The sequence below is a fragment of the Eptesicus fuscus genome, chromosome 7 (assembly GCF_027574615.1).
Source record: "Eptesicus fuscus isolate TK198812 chromosome 7, DD_ASM_mEF_20220401, whole genome shotgun sequence".
Lineage (NCBI taxonomy): Eukaryota > Metazoa > Chordata > Mammalia > Chiroptera > Vespertilionidae > Eptesicus > Eptesicus fuscus.
In genome coordinates this window covers 87,417,940-87,437,353 of record NC_072479.1, presented here as the reverse complement: position 1 = coordinate 87,437,353, position 19,414 = coordinate 87,417,940, and the positions used below count along the sequence as shown (strand labels likewise).

At 53.9% G+C, this 19,414-nt stretch overlaps 1 protein-coding gene across 2 annotated transcripts; it reads left to right on the top strand.

Annotated features, from left to right (window-relative positions):
- The first annotated feature begins 1,514 nt into the window (after positions 1–1,514).
- On the top strand, positions 1,515–19,265 carry PLEKHG6 (pleckstrin homology and RhoGEF domain containing G6). Of its 2 annotated transcripts, XM_054719360.1 has the most exons (16): positions 1,515–1,709; positions 3,025–3,180; positions 3,712–3,876; positions 5,240–5,335; positions 5,611–5,661; positions 5,954–6,103; positions 7,007–7,117; positions 7,271–7,420; positions 7,876–8,013; positions 8,326–8,445; positions 8,909–9,041; positions 9,160–9,275; positions 15,305–15,456; positions 16,545–16,551; positions 17,341–17,486; positions 18,138–18,840. In XM_054719360.1, the coding sequence occupies exons 1-16, from the start codon at positions 1,572–1,574 to the stop codon at positions 18,838–18,840; spliced, it is 2,532 nt and encodes an 843-aa protein (XP_054575335.1). In that variant the 5' UTR covers positions 1,515–1,571. The 2 variants fall into 2 exon arrangements, with proteins under 2 accessions (XP_054575335.1, XP_008143037.3); XM_008144815.3 differs by lacking the exons at positions 15,305–15,456; positions 16,545–16,551 and adding an exon at positions 19,037–19,265 and having other exon boundaries at positions 18,138–18,836.
- The last annotated feature ends 149 nt before the right edge of the window (positions 19,266–19,414 follow it).

The window sequence follows — 19,414 nt, the reverse complement described above, 5'->3', positions numbered from 1 at the left end:
ATGGGGACCCTGCGAAGCGAGCTCTTCTTCCCGGGAGGGTGGTGGCTGCGTTCCGGGCAGAGGCTCCTCGGTCCCCAAGGCCCCCTGGGCGTCCTCACTGCGCCGTCGGTCCGGCGCCCACGGGGAGAGGGCGGTGCCTGCCCGCGTCCCCGCCCCTGTCCTGCCACCTTCCCTCCTCCCGGCCCTGCGCTGCGCTGCCCGGGTCCTGCGGGCCGCTCGGTCCCAGACCCAGGCCCGGCTGCGGGGCTGGCATCGCTGGGGGAGCCGTCCGCTAGCGGGAGCCCCGCGGGCGGGGGCCGGCAGCGCGACCCGCTGGCGCGGGGACACCTGCAAGCACAGGTGAGCGAATGGGGACGGCGCGGGCCAGGGGCGCGGGGCGAGAGGCGCAGGGAAGCCGAGTAGGAAGACAGCCAGAGGGAGACAGAGCCCTTGGAGGGAGAACTGCTGGGAGGGGCCTGGGAGACAGTGACCGCTTTTCTTCCCGACTCATAAATCAGGGAAAAGGTAAGGAGAGGGGGCCCAGGACCACCCGGAGAGGGGCCAGCAGCTGCTAAAGAGGCCTCTTTTATGCAAGCCCTGCCTACTCAGAGGGTGGGTCCTCCACCCAGGTGGGGGGGGGGGCGGATGGAGCCCCACACCTGGCCCCCTGCTCCATAGACGTGTCCATAGAAACTGGGGAAGACCCAATGTATCCCGAGACCAGAGAAACCTTGCTTCTGCTCTGCTCATCTCTAAGGCCAAGGGCTCGATAGCCGCCCCTCCCTCACTCTGTGTCTGTAGCCAGGAGCGTCCAGGTAAGGGGTGGGCAAACTCATCAGTAAAGGGCCAGATGGTAAATATTTTAGATTTCGAAGTCTACTAGTATACGATCTCTATCGAAACTAGCTGGAAAGCAGTCAGGGATCATCCGTAAACGAGTAAATGTGGCTGTGTCCCAATAAAACTTTCATTGTGGACACTGAAATGTGAATTTTATATACGTTTTCTCTGTAATGAAATCGTATTTTTAATTTTTTTCCCATCTGTTTAAACATGTAAAAAGCATTCTTAGCTGGCAGGTTGTACAAAAACAGGTGACAGGTCCAGGCAGTCTCCTGTCCTCTCTCACATGACCTCCGTGCAGGCTGCTATGGGGAAAGGGAAGCTGTAACTGGGTGCAAGGGGAATCCCCCCACCTGGGGGCATCCAGGAAACTGGGGACTTGTCTGTCGCCCTTGCGCCCAACTCCTCTCAGAACTACAGCCTCATCTGAGGCCGGTGTGGGAGCTTAGACGCCAAACGTCACACATGTGGAGGAAGTATGGTTCCAAGGGGCTTTCTAACCAGCAAGAGGGGCATTCCCCACACCCACCAAGTCAGAGATGAGGCAGCCATGCTCTCCCAACAAGTGACCAAGCCCTTGACCCTCCATCCTCCTCCCCTCCCCACCTCCATCACCTTGGTCTCGGGTCTAGTGCCACCCACTGATCAAGGCTGGCCCTCCCATTCATTTTCTCTTTGCAGACTCAGGGGACCCCTTTCTCCTGGACCTTGGAACTATGAACCTGTGGCGGTGACCTGGGAGAGAAGGGATGCAATCTTTTGGTCCCCCAGATGAGCGTCCCCTCCGAGGACTTGTGGAGTCCCGCATTGAGACGTATGGGGGCCAGCATCGGGCTTCTGCCCAGAGTCCTGGCAGCAACCTCTATGCCCGAAGAGGCCTCGTGCTGGTGAGTCCAGGTCGTGCCCCAAAGGTGACCTGGGTGGGGCAGATGGGAGGATGCCCAGGCTTTCAGGCCTCTGCCTTTTACCGGTCCGTGGGCTGCTCTCTTCCTATCCCTCACCCTACCTTCTCTCCTGGGTTGGGAAAGATTGAGGGAGGCAGTGCTGGGCCAGGCTCCCAGGACTCTACACCCATCCCAGACAGATGGGGCACTCGAGGCAGAGAGCCAGGGGTGCCAGGCCCTCAGAGGAGGTGCTGTTAGACAGGTCCGAGTCAGGGAGCTGGGGAACTTCGCCAAGCCCTGGGGATGGCACCTCCCAGACTCCCACTTCTCCTGGGAGGAGCCTGCGGGCTCTGAGTCAGGGCTGGAGGAAGAGCAAAGGTTCAGAGTGCCCCTACTCTGAAAGTGGGGAGGGGTGTGGGGGCTCCCTAGCTCCACCCTGGCTCCACCCTCCTGGCCTGCCTCCAGTGCTGACCAAGGAAAGGGGTGTGGTGGCCAGCGGTCTTTCCCTCCGCCTCCAGGCTTCCCTCCAGCCTCCAGTGCTGACCAAGGAAAGGGGTGTGGTGGCCAGCGGTCTTTCCCTCCGCCTCCACGGTTCCCTCCACCTTGAGAGCAGTTCTGCTTCCCGTTGGGGGTATCCCCAGCAGTACTGGAGGAAGATGTGTCCCTAGGAGACAGGGAGGACAGCTGGGAGTTCTCCCAGGCTGAGGGCGGAAAGGCAGAATAGGAAGTCTGTGGAGTAAATCCAACCACAGGCCAATCAAGGAATGTGACCAGGCCTGTCCAGGAGGAGATTTGTGGCCACGGCCTCAGCCTCTCACACGGAAGGGCAGCTGCCCCCACGGGATGGGACCCAGGCTGCATGCCCCTGGGGAGGAGCCACACATGTGTGTGCCCTCATCCCCACGTGTCAGGGAGGCTGTTCCCAAACCAGAGAAGCTGAGAGGGACCCAGATGTAGTGTGCACCGTGCATTGTGCATGCAAGCCTAAGGTGCGGGGAGCGCACACGTGAGTGGGCAGACATGGGGAGGACACACACCAGGGCCCAGGCATGTGCGCACCTGTGTGCTGCTCTGCAGGAGGCCCTGCTTCTGCCCTGGGCTCACTCAAGGAGCCAGCTTGGCATGTCCCTGCCCAACCCACTTGGCCTCCCTGGCAGCAGCCACTGTGACTCAGGGCAGGAGCGGCTCACACCAAACTGGTTTGAGGGGAGAAGTGAGTCAGTTCAGCTTGCACAGGTGAGGGCCTGGCCCCCACTCCCTCCCTAGGACTTCTGGGGGAAGGGAGACACCCCCTGACCTTTCCTTGCTCTTCCCCCAGGATCCCAATCGCCTACGTCTCCAGGACTATGTTCCCTTTGCCAAGGGCTCTGGCCAGACCCGAATCCTGTCTCCCATGAGGTTTCGAGAACCAGAGTCTGAGAAAAGGCTTGGAAGCCCCTTTGGGGCTGGCCCACCTCACTCCCCCAAACTCAAGGTAAGGGGTCCCTCTCTTCCCATTGCCACGCTCACAACCCAAGCTGTGATGTCCTCCAGAGATATTAGAGCCGAGAGCTCAGGCAGCCCCTCCAATAAGCCACTGGCCCTGTATGGAGTCCTTCCCAGGGATACATCTCTAAGCTATGCTGCCTCATAAAAATGTCCACATTATGGTCAAAATGCTGCCTGAGACCTCTGGTTTCTTAAGTCCTGTTCTGGTCTCCCCCTGAAGGTCCCGCTAAAGGGTTCTGTCTCAAGAGACCCCTGGAAGGTACCTTTATGGTCAGGGAGCCCAGGTCAGACCCCTCTGTCCAGTGACCTTTCTGCAATCCAAAGTGCCTCTCCATCCATGTGCCAGTGCACCCTTGCCCCTGTAAGCCTAGCAGGGGTTGATCCCTGTCCCCTAGGCTTCCATACACACACACAAACACACACACACACACACACACACACACACACACACACACAAAGAGCCCTCCCTGGGCTGTTGGGCTGTGGCCACAACTAATCCCTTTTTCAAATCCACCAGGAAGTCAACAAAGCCCAAGAGCTGGAGAGGAGGCTGTATACATTCAGCATGTTTGGGATGCCCCGCCTGCCCCCTGAGGACCGGCAGCACTGGGAGATAGGAAAGGGCAGCGACAGTGATCTGACCATTGAGAAGTCCTGGAAGGAGCTGGTGCCTGGGCACAAGGTGGGCCTGTAACATAATGTCTGTTCCCATGGGGTTACAGACACAAGGACACATATCTCCCCTCTGTCTTTTCCCAAGGGAAAGGCCTCGGGTCATGTGGGGAAAGTGGAGAGATCTTACTCTAGGTTAGCAGTTCCCAATGTGGGATACACGCCCCACAGGGGGACAATTTTATTTTTAAGGGGGGCAATTTGAGAATGAGTTATAAACAGTGAATTTTTTGCATTTCTTGTGGTTCTAGGGGCTTCGTCTACAGTATATAAGTATATAGTGAGCTCAACTGGCATGGCTCAGTGGTTGAGCATCAACCTATGAACCAGGAGGTCATGATTCGATTCCCAGTCAGGGCACATGCCCAGGTTGTGGGCTCAATCCCAGTGTGGGGCGTGCAGGAGGCAGCCAATCAATGATTCTCTCTTATCATTGGTGTTTCTATCTCTCTCTCCCTCTCCCTTCCTCTCTGAAATAAGTAAAAATATATTCTTTAAAAATTAAAAAATAACTATATAGTGACATATTTATGCATTTCAGTTCTCTATTATATATTTTGAAACTTTATTTGCTATTTTTCCATAACACTACATATAATTTTTTTAAACTATTTCTTAGTGATTTCTTCCTCCATACTTCAACTGCCCTTTTGTTCTTTTATTTTTCTCTTTCATGGATGCCATGTTCTTTGGAAGCTTGTTTAGACCAAGATAATGGCCTTTTAGGCTTCCTCCACATAAATAGAAATTCACTTTTTGAATAATAGGAATTATATGTCATCGGGGGGGGGGGGGTTGGAATCAGGATTTTAGAGATGGTTAGGTGGGGCATGGCCAAAAAAAGGTTGGGAATCACTGCTCTAGGTTCAAATCCAAACTCTGTCACTTACTTGTGAGACCTTGGTCATGACAGCAAACCGCACTGAGCCTTAGTCGCCTCATCTGTAAAATGGGGATGACACCTATACACTGGAGGTTTGGTTTAAAGATTAAAAGGTCATCTATAAGCCCTGACTGGTGGAATCAGTGGTTAGAGCATAGACCCATGCACTGAAGGGTCTTGGGTTCAATTCTCAATCAAGGGCATGTACCTGGGTTGCAGCTTCAATTCCTGGCTCCAGTCAAGCTGTGTGCAGGAGGCAACCAATATCTCTAACATTGATGTTTCTCTCTCTCTCTCTCTCTCTTTCCCTTTCCTCCTTCCTTCCCTTCCACTCTCTCTAAAATTCAGTGGGAAAAAAATATACTCAGGTGAGGATTAACAACAACAAAAAATGTCATCTATGAAGTAAATCCAGTAGCATAACAAATAGTAGCTGCTGTTCTGTTCTTTTCACTGTTCCCCAACTGAACCAGCCCCACTCCCATCCCAGGAGATGAGCCGGGAGCTTTGCCACCAACAGGAAGCACTCTGGGAGCTACTGACCACAGAACTGATCTACATACGAAAGCTCAAGATCATGACCGATGTGAGCCTCCCTCAGTCCCATCCCTGGCCCCATCCTCAGCCATATACCCATCTCCCTTACATTTTCTCTGATCCTCCCAAGACCAGAGGAGCAGGGTTGCTGGGGGGAGGAGGGGCAGGATACCAAGAGATCCCCCTGATTTGAGACCTTCCCAGGATCCTGGGAGAGAGGTTGGCAGTACTGAAGTTGAGGGGTGGGGATGCATTAAAGGGCTAGGCTGGGGTCCTGAGAGGAAGAAGCCAGGTGCTGAGACCCTCATCTCTCCCTTCATCTAGCTCCTAGCCGCTGGTTTGCTGAACTTGCAGCGAGTAGGACTGCTGACAGAAGTAAGTGGGAGCTCAGGAGGGGAGTCTGGTACATCCAAAGCTCTGAGCCCGAGGAGTGGGGAGTAGGATTGGAGGGATCACAGAGAGCCCTCTAGGCTGCCCCATCTGAATTTCCACTTTCTAGGACACCACCTGCCCTCCCTACTCCCCTTCTTGGTCTAGACCCCAAGCAGGCCACAGGTCCCATCCCACTCCCCACCATCCAAGCTTAGCAGTTCTTGCTTGTCCATGGCCAATGTTGCCTGTCGGTGACCTGCCAAGGCATGCTGCTAAATCCTGCTCCCTCTTCCAGGTGTCAGCCGAGGCCCTATTCGGAAATGTCCCCAGCCTGATTCGAACCCACCGGAACTTTTGGGAAGAGGTGCTGGGGCCTACCCTGGGGAAGACTCGAGCCTCTGGCCAGCCTCTGGACCCTGTCAGCCTGCAGGACGGCTTCCTGGCGGTGAGGCATAGTGAAGGGTTGGATGAAGCGGGACTGGGAGAGCCCAGGGGTCCTGTCTGCAGGGCATGTCTTCACAACTGGAATCCTTCCATGACTTGAGGGCGTCCTAGGGCACAGCCCCTTCCCCAAAATATCACTTCACCTCCTGCCCTTCACTTGACAAGTATGACCTCTGTCCCAGAGGTTCTTTGGGCTTCTGGAGACCCTTAAGTATGACGTGAAAATGCAGCTGTCTCAGGAAAGAGTTACACCTAAGCTCTTATCAACTATAACATCTTACTTCTTAGACAGAGATCCACTGACAAACAGCTGGGAGCAAGAATGGGGCCTGGGTGAGGGGTGTAAAAGGCCACCAGGGTACCTGGAGCATGAAGAAGTATGACATGAGAAAGAAAGAGGCCCAGGATTAGACTTTCCCAGTTTTCTCCAACCAGGAAGATGTGGGCCTTGCAGAGTTGGAAGGAATGGGATAGTGAGTTGGGGAGACAATCTCCTGGGAGCCATAGGTGGCCCCCTTCCACAGGACAGGGCTTCTGGGCCAGCCTCAGATCACCACCCCCCTGCCAGGTGAAATGGGATCTGCATGTCCTGAAAACGTTCCGGATGAATTATTGATGGCAGGAGTGAATTCAGAGCAGCAGGGCAGGCAGGGGCGGTGGACAGGAGCTCAGAGAGCAGCAGTAGGTCGGCCTCTCAGGTCCTCAACTCCTCCTTGGACTCCAGAGAGAAGGGATGGCAGTCATGGGAGGTAGGCATTGGCAGGAGCTGGACTACGGATCTATGAGAGGCTTTCTCCACCCCCCACCCTACCCTGTATGCCCTGATCCCCATGCTCTGAAGTCAAAACCTGTATCTCATGACCTTCTTTCCCTGCCTGCTCACTCCCCTCCCCCGTCCCTCTAGATCAGCCAGAGGTTCCAGCCCTATGTCCAGTACTGCCTGAGAGTGAAGCAGACCATGGCTTACGCCCGGGAGCAGCAAGACAATAACCCTCTCTTCCGTACCTTCGTGCAGGTGGGACAGGGGGTGGCAGGAAGGGAGATGGGCGGACCCTAGACAACTGGATTCCCCTCTACCCACCACCCCCGATCTCCAGCTGGGCCCAAAGCTGAGTCCATCAACTAGGATGGGGCAGACTGCTGACCCCCTACCCACCTTCCCTGGCAGTGGTGTGAGAAGCACAAGCGCTCAGGGAGGCAGATGCTGGGTGACTTACTCATCAAGCCCCACCAGCGCATCACCAAGTACCCACTGCTGCTACAGGCCGTGCTCAAGAGGACCCCTGAGGCACAAGCCCGCCAGGCTTTGAACGGCATGGTAGGTGGCCTGGCAGGGTCAGTACCCTGGGAGTTGGAGGCTGGTGTGGGGGAGCTGTCCTCCAGGAATTCTTGAGGGTCTCTTTTCTTTTTCTTTTTTAAAATATATTTTTATTGATTTCAGAGAGGAAGGGAGAAGGAGAGAGAGATAGAAACATCAATAATGAGAGAGACTCATTGATCAGCTGCCTTCTGCATACCCCCTAGTGGGGATCGAGCCCACAACCCAGGCATGTGCCCTTGACTGGAATCGAACCTGGGACCCTTCAGTCCACAGGCTGACGCTCTATCCACTGAGCCAAACTAGCTAGGGCAAGGGTCTCTTTTCTTGAATGTACGTGACAATGTGGCACTGACCAGCCAGACTGTAAGGAGGCTGTAGATGCCATTGGTTGGGTGGGGTGTACAGGGTCTGGAGCTGAGCTGCCCCTCCTGCCACACCCCACCCTCACCTAGATAACAGCTGTGGAGTCTTTCCTGCGACACATCAACAAGCAGGTCCGTCAGGGCGAAGATCAGGAGAGCTTGGTGGCGGCAGCCCAGCGCATTGGGCCCTACGAGGTGCTGGAGCCATCCAGTGAGGAGATGGAGAAGGTGAGAGAGGGAAGGAGGCTCAGAGAAAGCAAGGTCCCCAGGAAAGTAGATGCAGTGGAGGCCTGGGAGGGGAAGGGGTGGAGGTGCCACAGAGGGGTGTGCCCATCATTCCTTCCTGGTGGTGAGGGTCCCAGGGGCAGAGATCAAAAGAGTAGAAAAAAGGCCCTGAAATACTTTCCTCTCCCTCCAAGCGGAGAATGGAGGACAGATGGAAAGAGCCAGTGCTGGTGACAGAACAAAGACCCATCTTGGCCAGGAGGTACACAGGAGTCCTATCCAGTCCCCTGACCCTCTCCTCTCTGTGTCCCTCAGAACCTGCGTCCTTTCTCCAACCTGGACCTGATGTCCCCCATGCTGGGGGTTGCTCCTGAGCACACCAGGCAGCTGCTGCTGGAGGGGCCTGCGAGAGTGAAGGAGGGGCGAGAAGGGAAGGTGAGGGAGCATGGGTGGGAGCAGAGAAGATGAGAGATGGATTGAAGAGAAAGGAGAGATGATGGGAGGAAGGATAAGTCATATAAGATAAAAATAGGAGAGGGATGTGTGTGTGTGTGTGTGTGTGTGTGTGTGTGTGTGTGTGTGTATGTGTGTGACTGGGTCACTTCTGTGTGTGTATGGGGAAGAGGACATGGTTCTGGCTACAGCTCTGATTGTTTGTATGACCCTGAATCAGCCACTTTCCCTGGCTGTAAAGTGAGAGAAGGGGCCAAGCTGACACCCTCTCCAGCCCTAGCATTCCACAATGTACACTTGTCCTTGTGTATGTGCGCACCCACATGTGCACACTCATGCATGAGCACCCACAGGTGCACATTCATGCATGAGTCCAGTCCCTGTCCCGCCCTTTCCCCTGACCGCTCCAGCTGACCTGGCCTCTTTCTCCTACACACGCCCCCAGCTGGATGTGTACCTGTTCCTCTTCTCTGACGTGCTCCTGGTGACCAAGCCTCAACGCAGGGCAGACAAAGCCAAGGTTATCCGCCCCCCCTTCATGCTGGAGAAGCTTGTGTGCCAACCACTCCGGGACCCTAGTATGTCTCCCCTTCGGGGACTTTGTCCCTCCCCTTTCCTCTTGGCAGGGGGAAAGAGGAGACAGGATGGGGTTCCAAAACAGTCCAGCCCTTGAAGCAGGCCTTCTCCCCCACCCAGGCAGCTTCCTGGTGATCCACCTCACTGACTTCCAGTGCGTCTCCAATGCCCTCATCGTGCACTGTCCCAGCGCTGCAGACCGTGCCCAGTGGCTGGAGAAGACCCAGCAGGCCCAGGTATGTGGGTGCCAGGATAGGGCCCCTGGAACTCAAAAACTGGAGCACAGAGGGGAGGAGGAAGAGAGAGAGAGGCTGGAGTTGATGGAGACTCAGACTGTCATCAGGAGGGAGACACAGCCTGGACTATCCTTGACCATCATGAGAGAAAGGAAGAGCCCCTTGAGCCACCTGCTATGCCAGTCCCCCGGAGAGCCAAAGATGGCATCCCCTAGAAGTTTCTACACCTTGAAACAATTTACTTCTGAACTTCAGCCTCCAATCAACAGACATGAATGGGGCCCTTGCTGGCTGCAGGCACCAGCTCGGTGCTGGGCAATCAGAAAGCAGTAAAACACTGTTTCTGCCCTCAAGGAATGTGCAGGGCAGCCTAGCTAGACAAGTTAGTGTATGACTATAGAAACATGCATACGTAATGGAACTCACCCCAGAAGGGAATAATTCGTTCTGCCTGGTGGGTTGGCTAGGAAGGGGACAGATGAGGGGGAGGGTGCGCTGAGAAGCCTTCACAGAGGAACCCTTATCTGAGCTCTGTTTGGGGGAATATCTAGGAATATCTAGGAGTGTTCAGGGAAACAGGGTAGGAAGGAAAGGTATTTCAAATGGAGACACGGAATGTGCAAAGGTCAGAGATATGAAACAGCTGTGTGTGTTGAGAGACGCACCAGCCTGGGAGTTCGTATCAACAGGACATAAAGCACAGGCAGGCACAGCGGCAGAGAGGCTGGGAGGCAGGCCCCGCCAGCTTGCCCATCTCCCATGCCACGTAAGGAACTTGAACTTTGTCCTTCAGATGACAGGGAACCACTGAAGGTGCTGAAAGTGACGTGGGCAGATGTAGGTGATTAAAGCTAGAAGGGTTCAGAAGGCAGAGCCAAATGGAGCTGTACTGGCATCACAAACGGGGCAACTTAAGGTAGCAGAAACGTGTTCTTTCCCAGTTCTGGAGGCCAGAAGTTGGAAACCAAGGGGCCACACTTTCTCTCCAAGGTCCTAGGGGACAACCCTTCCTTGCTCCTTCCAGCTTCCAGCTGTTCCTTGGCTTCTCTATTCTCTGCCTCTGTCCAAATTTCCCTCTCATGTCTCTCATGACACCAGCCATTACATTTAGAGCCCACCCTAAATCCAGGATGGTCCTTAACTTAGGATCTTTGCACACTCTTTGCAAATAAGGTCACATTCGCAGGACCTAGACAAATCTAGGCTACTGTTCAACCCACTGCAGGAGCAGAATGACCAAAGTAGTGTGAGGAGTGGAGCCAGACTTAAAGGACAGGGAAGATCGTGAACAGAAGAATCAAGGGAGCACTTGGGTGGGATTTGTTTGGGGGCATTGACTTGTGTGTCTGAGTCTGGAGCAAAGGGTTTATGTGAGCTGGTGATTGAGAGGCCACGCTCTATCAGACCCCCAAGAGCTACAGAAGAGGGTGGACTGGATGAGATTGAACTGAATTGGGTTGATGAGAGAGAACCACTATAGATTCTTGAGCCAGGAATGCCATGGTGAAATCAGTGTGTTTTTTGTCTTTGTCTTGAATTGTAAGGTGCCAGTGACAGGTGGGCTGGTGGAGGGGAAGATTGGTGGCAGGAGATTTACTTTGCTAGTTTGGGTGTGAAATATTGAAGTTTATTTAATGCCATGGTCTTTGGGACACGTTGCCAAAAAAAAAAGGTGGGAAGAGAGGAAGAAATAGGTGAGCCTTAGGGAAACTGGTTAAAAGCCTACCCTGAATGCATGAACATCTAGGCTCAAACACCAGTTATACCTCTCACCAACTGGGTCATCTTGGGTGAGCTTCCATTTCTTTGACTGCAAATGGATATACTGTTATTACTTATGGCAATCCTGGCTTCACAGAGAAGATTCCAAGGTCATTCCGATTAAGCAAATGCATGGTCACAGCTCTGTAACCCTTCCACAGAGACCAAGGATGGTTGCTCCCTGGGGTTCCTGTATGGAAGACTACTTTGGCTCTGGTGCCCTGACAGAAATGAATCCTTAGAAAGGGAAACCTGTTTGTTTAGTTGTTGTTTCCTGGGAGTTGTTTCCTAGGGTAGCAATATTCAGTTTTAAACAGAAGCACTTTGGAAATACATCAGTGGGAGACAGCCCAGGGGAGGCATCTTGGAGGCTTGTGGAAACATGGAAACACAGACCTGAGTTTAGGTGAGAAATGAGGGTGAACTATGAAAGTTGCTAAGAGAGTAAATCTTAAAAGTTCTTATCACAAGAAGAAATTTTTTCTAACAATGTATGGTGATGGATGTTAACTAGACTTAGTGTGGTGATCATTTCATTATATACTAGTGGCCCGGTGCACGAAATTCATGCACGGGAGGGGTGTCCCTCAGCCCGGCCTGCACCCTCTCCAATCTGGGACCCCTCAAGGGATGTCCGACTGCCGGATCGGGCCTAAACCGGCAGTCAGACATCCCTCTCGCAATCCGGGACTGCTGGCTCCTAACCACTCACCTGCCTGCCTGCCTGATTGCCCCTAACCACTCTGCCTGCTGGCCTGCTCGCCCCCAACTCCCCTCCCTCCAGCATGATCACCCCCAACTGCCCCCCCTGCAGGCCTGCTCACCCCCACCTGCCCTCCCCACTGGCCTGATCACCCCCAACTGACCCCCACTGACAGCCTGCTTGCCCCCAACTGCCCATCCCTGCTGGTCTGCTCACCCCCAACTACCCTCCCACCAGCCTAATCACCCACAACTGCCCTCCCCTCTTGGCCCCTAACCACCTCTACCTCGGCCCCACCACCATGGCTTTGTCCAGAAGAATGTCTGGAAGGTCTCCTGGAAGGTCTCCCAGTCTAATTAGCATATTACCCTTTTATTAGTATAGATAGAGGCCTGGTACACGGATGGGGGCCGGCTGGTTTACCCTGAAGTGTCCCAGATCAGGGTGGGGGTTCCTTTGGGGGGCGGGGCAGCCTGGGCAAGTGGCTTGTGCTGGTTTGCAAGCCAGCCACGCCCCCAGTGGGGTGGGGGACCCCACTGGGGATGGTGCTGGCCTGGGCGAGGGGCTGGGGCAGTTTTCAGGCCAGCCATGCCCCCTTCAGGGTGGGGGTCCCCACTGGGGTGCCTGGCCAGTCTTGGTGAGGGGCTGATGGCTGTTTGCAGGCTGGCCACGCCCCCCAGCAGGGACCCTCACCCCATGGGGGTGTGGCCAGCCTGGGTAAGGGGCTGAGGGCCATTTGCAGGCCCCTCACTCAACAGTCAGCACGAGCGACAGCGACCCAAGCCTCCCACGTGCCCAGGCTGGCTCCATGTCCACCGCCCACAGGCCACTCCTTCAGCAGCCAGCCTGGGTGGGCAGGAAGTTTGGTTTCCTTCGTTGCCAGGAGCAACCCAAGCCTCCCACTCACTCTGGCTGGTCTGTGGCCGACGTCATCTTTGTCCTGCTAATTTGCATACTCACTCCTGATTGGCTGATGGGTGTCATGACGTGACAGTCAATTTGCATGTTTCTCTTTCATTAGTGTAGATCCTATATAAAAGCCTAATATGCTAAGTGTCCGGTCGTCCAGTCGGCTGTTCAAACAATCAAAGCATAATATGCTAAGGCCGCTCAACCGCTCCCTATGATGTGCACTGACCACTGGGGGCAGATGCTCTGATGGGTAGGTTAGCTTGCTGCTGGGGTCCAGCTGATTGGGACTGAGTGTGATGGGCCAGACATGCCCTGGAGCCTTCCCACAGTCCCTCCCTTGCTGGCCAACCTCTTGCATCCCACCCTGGCCCCAATCCTGCTCCAGTGGGGTCCCTCGGCTGGGCCTGTGCCCTCTCGCAATCTGGGCTGAGGGAACCCCCCCCACTCCAGTGCACAAATTTCATGTACCAGGCCTCTAGTTTACATATAAATACATATTTATATATATTAAGTCATTACCTTGTACACCTGAAATTAATATCATGTTATATGTCAATTACACCTCAATTTTAAAAACAGAAGAGGCATTTTGAACAAGGAAAGAAATCTTATTGTAGATTATTTCTAAAGAATGGAACTTCATTATTTTTAAGGTGTTTAAGTCAAATTAGTGTTCCTCATAGAGCTTGCTGTAATGAATAGATAACAATGATTTGTCATTAGCACATCAGGCAGTTAGGGCTTCTGAAACTTCTGAGAATATGTGAAGAGTCTGTTTTTTAAATAATTTTAAGCATTCTTTCTGCAATCTTATCTATGATATCGTATCATAATATGGAGAGATTATTTGAGGAAAGAAAAACCAGATCTTAGTCTCTGTTTAAGTACCGTATTAAAAATTCTGAATTGGGAGAGTAAAAAATAAATATGGGGTTTTTTTGCCATTAAAAAAAGAAGAAGAAGAAATGAATTAAGGGTGAAAGGAGGAACCTCAAGACATTGTGTCCTCCAGCCCTGTGGGCTGCCACTTCCTTAAATACCTAACAAGATGGTGACAGTCCCCAGGAAGGCAGAGGTAGGGGACAGAGTTGGGTGTGGGGTGGGGGGTGGGTGGGGGGTGGGACAGAGTTGGGTGTGGGGTGGGGGACAGTTGGGTGTGGGGTTTTAGTGGTGACTGGTCTCCGGCTGCCCTGCTTCAGGCCCCCTCATACTTCCCTCTCTCTGTGTGACAGGGTCCTTCTCTCTATCCCACTCTCCCCAGCACAAACACAGTGTACACATGGCTGGACTGGCCGACAACCGGCACCACTCCAGTGGCCAGTCGAGTTGTACTGAAGGCTGGATAGGAATGGAGCTGAGGACAAAACTGGAGACAAGCCCAGCCTGTCAGGACCGCAGGTGGGGCCCTTACCTGCAGGCAGCCTCCCTTCTTTACCAACCCCACCAGCAGGACCTTCCCCTTTTCCTTTGGTTCCTAGTCCCAGGACAATACTACCACCCCTTCTCCTTTTAGAACCCCCAAGGGACCACCAAAAAGTGCTGACATTTTATTATCAAAATAATTTAGCCCCTGGTAGTCTCACTAATGACTAATAGAGGAAAGGAGGTCACTTCTGATGCCTAAAACTCCGGCCTCCCTTTGCAAAACAAAGACCGGAAGCTTTGAAATTAATTTGTCCTGCTGTTATCTCACAGCAGATTCTCAGAGAACCGCCCCCCCTCCATCCCCATCAGTCACTGTAGACTGCAGAGGGCAGTAGAGTATCTACAGCCGTGGTCAGCAAACTGCAGCTCGCGAGCCACGTGCGGCTCTTTGGCCCCTTGAGTGTGGCTCTTCCACAAAATACCACGGCCTGGGCGAGTCTATTTTGAAGAAGTGGCATTAGAAGAAATTTAAGTTTAAAAAATTTGGCTCTCAAAAGAAATTTCAGTCGTTGTACTGTTGATATTTGGCTCTGTTGACTAATGAGTTTGCCGACCGCTGATCTACAGCAACCCCCAGGGGTCAGATTTTTTTCTCCCCCTCACAGAAATGTAGATGGAGATTTATTTCTGGCGAGTCTACCCACAGTGGCTTAAGCTTTTAGAGAAAAGGAGCTTCTCAAGGGAAGACAGACTGAATCTTGGGAAATGCCCATATTTAGGCGATGAGAAGAGGAAAAGACACCAGTGACAGGAACAGAAAGAGATGAAGGCCAAGAAATGAGAGGAGGGGCAGAGCCCAGCTCGGGTTATCTGTGTTCTCACAGGAGTCATTTCGTTTCTCTGGGGAACTGCCGTGACAATGGGAACTGCCATGCAGAATAGACAGAGAATTATGTTTGTAAACTGGCCTGAAGCCCAGCCCAGAATGGGCGCTCCATTAATGCTTGTTATTGTCATCATGAGACGAGTGGTCAGTGGTGCTGGGGACTCATGCTGACTGGGGAGCTGCCTCAACATCTGGGGGCCTTTGGAAGGAGAGTGGGTGGATCTGAGAGCCGCCCCGGGAGCAGCGGGACAGGAGGCATTTCCTCTCAAGGCGTCAGGTCCCCGCCCAGGCGAGGGAAGAAGAGTGTGCTGAGCGAGCCCCCCCCATCCTGTTCCCGGCTGCTGGGGTGTCACAGTCTGGCTCAAGCACCAATTTCCTCTTCCTTTCCCACCCTGCCCCCAGCACGTCTTTCCTGTTATCCCTGATAAGAAAACCTCTGGGTTACTGGAGAGGCTTTGTGGTGGCTGGGGGCCCTTCAAACAGCCCCAGCCCCTGCCCCTGGTGTCTGAGGTCCCTGCCTCCCTGCTTCTTCCTGGGGCAGGGCCAGGGGCAAGGTTAGTGGAGATGCTGGTATTGGATGTTCCTTACAGACACCCCACCCCCATTTCCAGTTCATTTCTTCCACACACTATCCCTATCCTGAACGTCCCAAACACAACATTGAACTTGGGTCTTGTAGTGTAAAAGGGCTTGGCATCTAAGCAGAACAAGCCGGCTGTCCCAGCCGCTCCCAGGCCCCAGAATGGCCCCTCCCACACTCCACACAGCTAGGGACAGGGAGAGGTCCCAGGCCCTGGCCTGGTGTGCTGGGTTCCTGCTCCCAGGCACCATCATCCCTTGCTCTGGCCAACAGACCAAGTCTTATGAGACCGCTTAGAATCCTCGCAATGCTTTCTCCCTCTGGAGACTGTGACTGGAGAGCCAGGGCAAGGAGAATTGGAAATAGAAGCTCATGTCGTTGATGTCATTTTCCTATTCCTGTTCACCATTCTCCAATATGCCTCTTGTACTGATCTCCCTAACCACTGTGTTCCTGAGAAGCTTTAGGGAGGTCCAGGCACCGACTAGTTGCTGGTTCCTATACCTGATATACCTGAAGTGGGGAGGTATTCAAATGCTTATATCAACCAGAATGGCATGGGCACCAGCCAATCAGAGTGGAGCATTGGGAAGGGGGCGGGTCTTAGAGGTCCTCTGCAGTGCGGGATGCTAACTGTCCCCTGCAGTTGCTGGATTTGGGGGGGCAGGGTAGTCCTAGGGAAGGGAGACAGAAGGCTCAGACAGCACCCCTTGGCTCACCAGCATGGAAGTACTTGAGTATTTTTACAACGATGGGCCATCCAGTGAGTACTGACATCAAGCGCTGCCCCCAGCAGCCGCCAGTCCCTTTCACCAAGCCTCCTCCTTCAGCCTTTCCTCGGTTCCTCGGCCTTCCCTCCTCCTCCCCCAGCAGATGTTATCCTCTCACAACTCTGAACCCTTTCTGCTGCCCGTGATTACTGACTGCCCTAGGACTTAGGGAAAGGCCCAGTCCCAGTGCTGTTTCTCTCTACTGTGCAACCTTGAGCAATCCCTTCATCTCTCGAAGTCTTGTTTTCTCATCTGTAAAATGGGCTAATATCCATGCTTTTCCACCTTGAAGGGTGATGGTGTGTCTCAAAGGACTGTGTGCATGTGGAGGTGCTCTGTAAACCACTTCTCAGATGTCACTATTTTATTCTGATGACGACTCTATAAAAACGTTGAGGCAGGAAGACAGAAAACATAATGTATCCTCTTTCCAAACCTCTGAGACAGTCTTGTTTTCATCTCTGAAGAACAGTAGAGTCCAAGCCCAGGACAAAGCCTGCCCCTACCCATCCTGGTGGCAGGAGGAAGAGTAACCTGAGGACCTAGGACTTATACCACCATCACCACCAATCAGGGAGGGCTTCCTGAAGGAGGAGGCAAACCAGAGAGAGAGAGAGCTTGCCAAGGGGCATGAGAAACAGGAAGAATTGTATATGGAAGAAAGGGGGTCTTCTGCTCGAGAGTTCAAATCCTGGTTCTATCCCACTTCCTTACTTCCTGATCTTGGCAGTCACTAACCTCAGTCTCTATTTCTCAGTAGCAAAGTAGGAGTAAAAAAGTAATATCTGCCTCATCCAGTTGTTGTGAAGACTAAATGAGATAATGTATGTAAAGCACTTATCCCAGTGCCGGGCATACAGCAAATGCTCAATCATCGAGGATTTATTTTTTTTTTTTAGAATTTTAAATATTTTTTTAAATTTATTAGAGAGAGAGAGACATTGATTTGTTGTTCCACTAATTTATACACTCATTGGTTGATTCTTGTGTGTGCCCTGATGGAGGATCGAACCTGCAACCTTGGCATATCGGGACAATACTCTAACCAACAATAATCAGGGATCTTAATGGAAGTATTCCCATCCCAGGTCACCCTGCAAAAGCTGAAGGCAGAGGAATATGTCCAACAGAAGAGGGAACTCCTGGCCCTCTACAGGGACCGGGACCAGGAGTCTCTGAGCACCAGGCCCTCCACGCCTTCCCCAGAGGGCTCTCAGAGCAGCGTGGAGGGGAGGTAAGACCCACAGGGACCATAAGCTCTCCCACAGTAAGGAGGCTGCAGGTAAAGAGGGAGAGACGAGGAAAGGCTGAAAAATGATATGACAGTGCTCGGGGGAATTAGGAATAGACTGGGGAACCCAGGCTACAGGTTGGAGAACAGGTTGGCATCAGCCATGTGAAGGGCCTCCTGGGGCAGCCTAGGAGGACAGCCAGCCTAGGGTTGGCGCAGACTGAAAGAAATAAACACAAGAAGTGCGAACTGCCTGAGAGGCTCCCAGGCTGGGGGTGGAGAGTGAAGGCCGGTAGGGATTTGCAGAAAGTCGAAGCTGTAGGGACCAGCTTAGTCCAAATTCCCAGAGTGTAAAAGGTTCATCTAAAAACAGCTGTTCAGCAGCATGGTTGGAGAAAAAAGAGCCATCACGGGGGTAACCTCAGATCTCAGGAACCCCCCTCCCCCAGAAAATACCTGAGCACCTACTTGACACAAGGACCTGGACCAAGTGTTGTGAGCTTACAGTCCAACTAGAGGTGATAAAACAGTGCAAAGGCGATACCAAATTAAATTTGGAGGAGGCACCATTTCTGAATGGAGTGGTCAAGGGATACTTCCTGGATTTGAACCTGACCCCTTAGCATCTGACTCTGACCGTTCATTAATCTGTAGGAATTCTGAGTTCTGCACCATCATCCCCCACCTGGTGGTGACGGATGACACGGATGAAGACATTCCCTCGGTACCAGATGACACCTCAGACTCTGGCTACAGCACTCTGATCCCAGTCTCCCCCAAGGAGTCCCACTCCCCACTGAGTCGGCTGCGCCCGTGGGCCCTTCAGCGGCACCCTGGCTTCACCCTCTCCGCCCTGGACCTCCGGGATATTACCTTGCGCCCTCAGCCTCCTGACCCCCAAGCTCCCCAGCGCCGAAGCACCCCTGAACTGCCAGGGGAAGTTATCCGAAGAGGAAGCAGTCTTCCCAGGGGAGAAACGCCCACCTGGTCGGAGGAAGAAGATGGGACCTCGGTGGGAGGGAACGTGGTAGTGGAGACCTTGCATAGGGCCCAGCTTCGGGGGCAGCTCCCACACTCCCCAACCCACGCTGACTCTGCTGGGGAAAGCCCCTGGGCGTCCTCTGAGGACGAGGAAGAAGAGGGGCCCCTCTTCCGAAGACCTCGCTGCACCCCTTCCCCTGGCCCCCTCAGCGCTGAGGACATGCTCAGAGAGATCCGGGAGGAGCTGGCCAGCCAAAGGATCGAGGGCGTCCCGGAGCCTGGGGACAGCGGGCCTCGGAAGCTGACTCGGGTCCAATTGCAGAGGATGCGTGGGCCCCACATCATACGGCTGGACACCCCCCTGTCCACATCGTAAGTGCTGAAGGGAAGGTGGCCTGGGAGGGAGCAGAGGGGAAGGCAGGCCAGGATGGAGTGGGCAGGGCGGGGGAGGGGGCGGGGAGTGTCAGGGTGGGAGGTTGGTGGGGAGGGGTCGGTATAGAAGGGCAGACCCAGAGCAGGGGCCATGGCAGGGCCGGGCCCTGAGCCTCACTCTTCATCCCCTGTCTTTTCAGAGAGGTGTGAGGAACACGCGGGACCTTTGGTTTGGCATTGCTCCCCGAGGAATTCGCTCCCCAAGAGTGCTGGTCACCCCCCCACCCCCACCCCAGGACGGCACCTCAAGGTCCACACTCCCCATGGAGAAGCCTGGCCCGAGATCCCGGGGCTTCCTGCTCTAAGAACTCTGGGGACCGCGCTGTACATTGTGTACCATAGACACCAGAGCCCCACATAAAGTTGTGCATAAAATTGCCTGCCGGGTCAGCGCTGAGGGAGGGAAGAACCCGAGGGGGCAGCAGTGCACACAGGCTGCCCCGCTGGCAGCGGGCATGACGGCGGCGGGGTACCTGGCCCGAGTGGACTGGTCACCATCCCACCCAGCAGGACCCAGG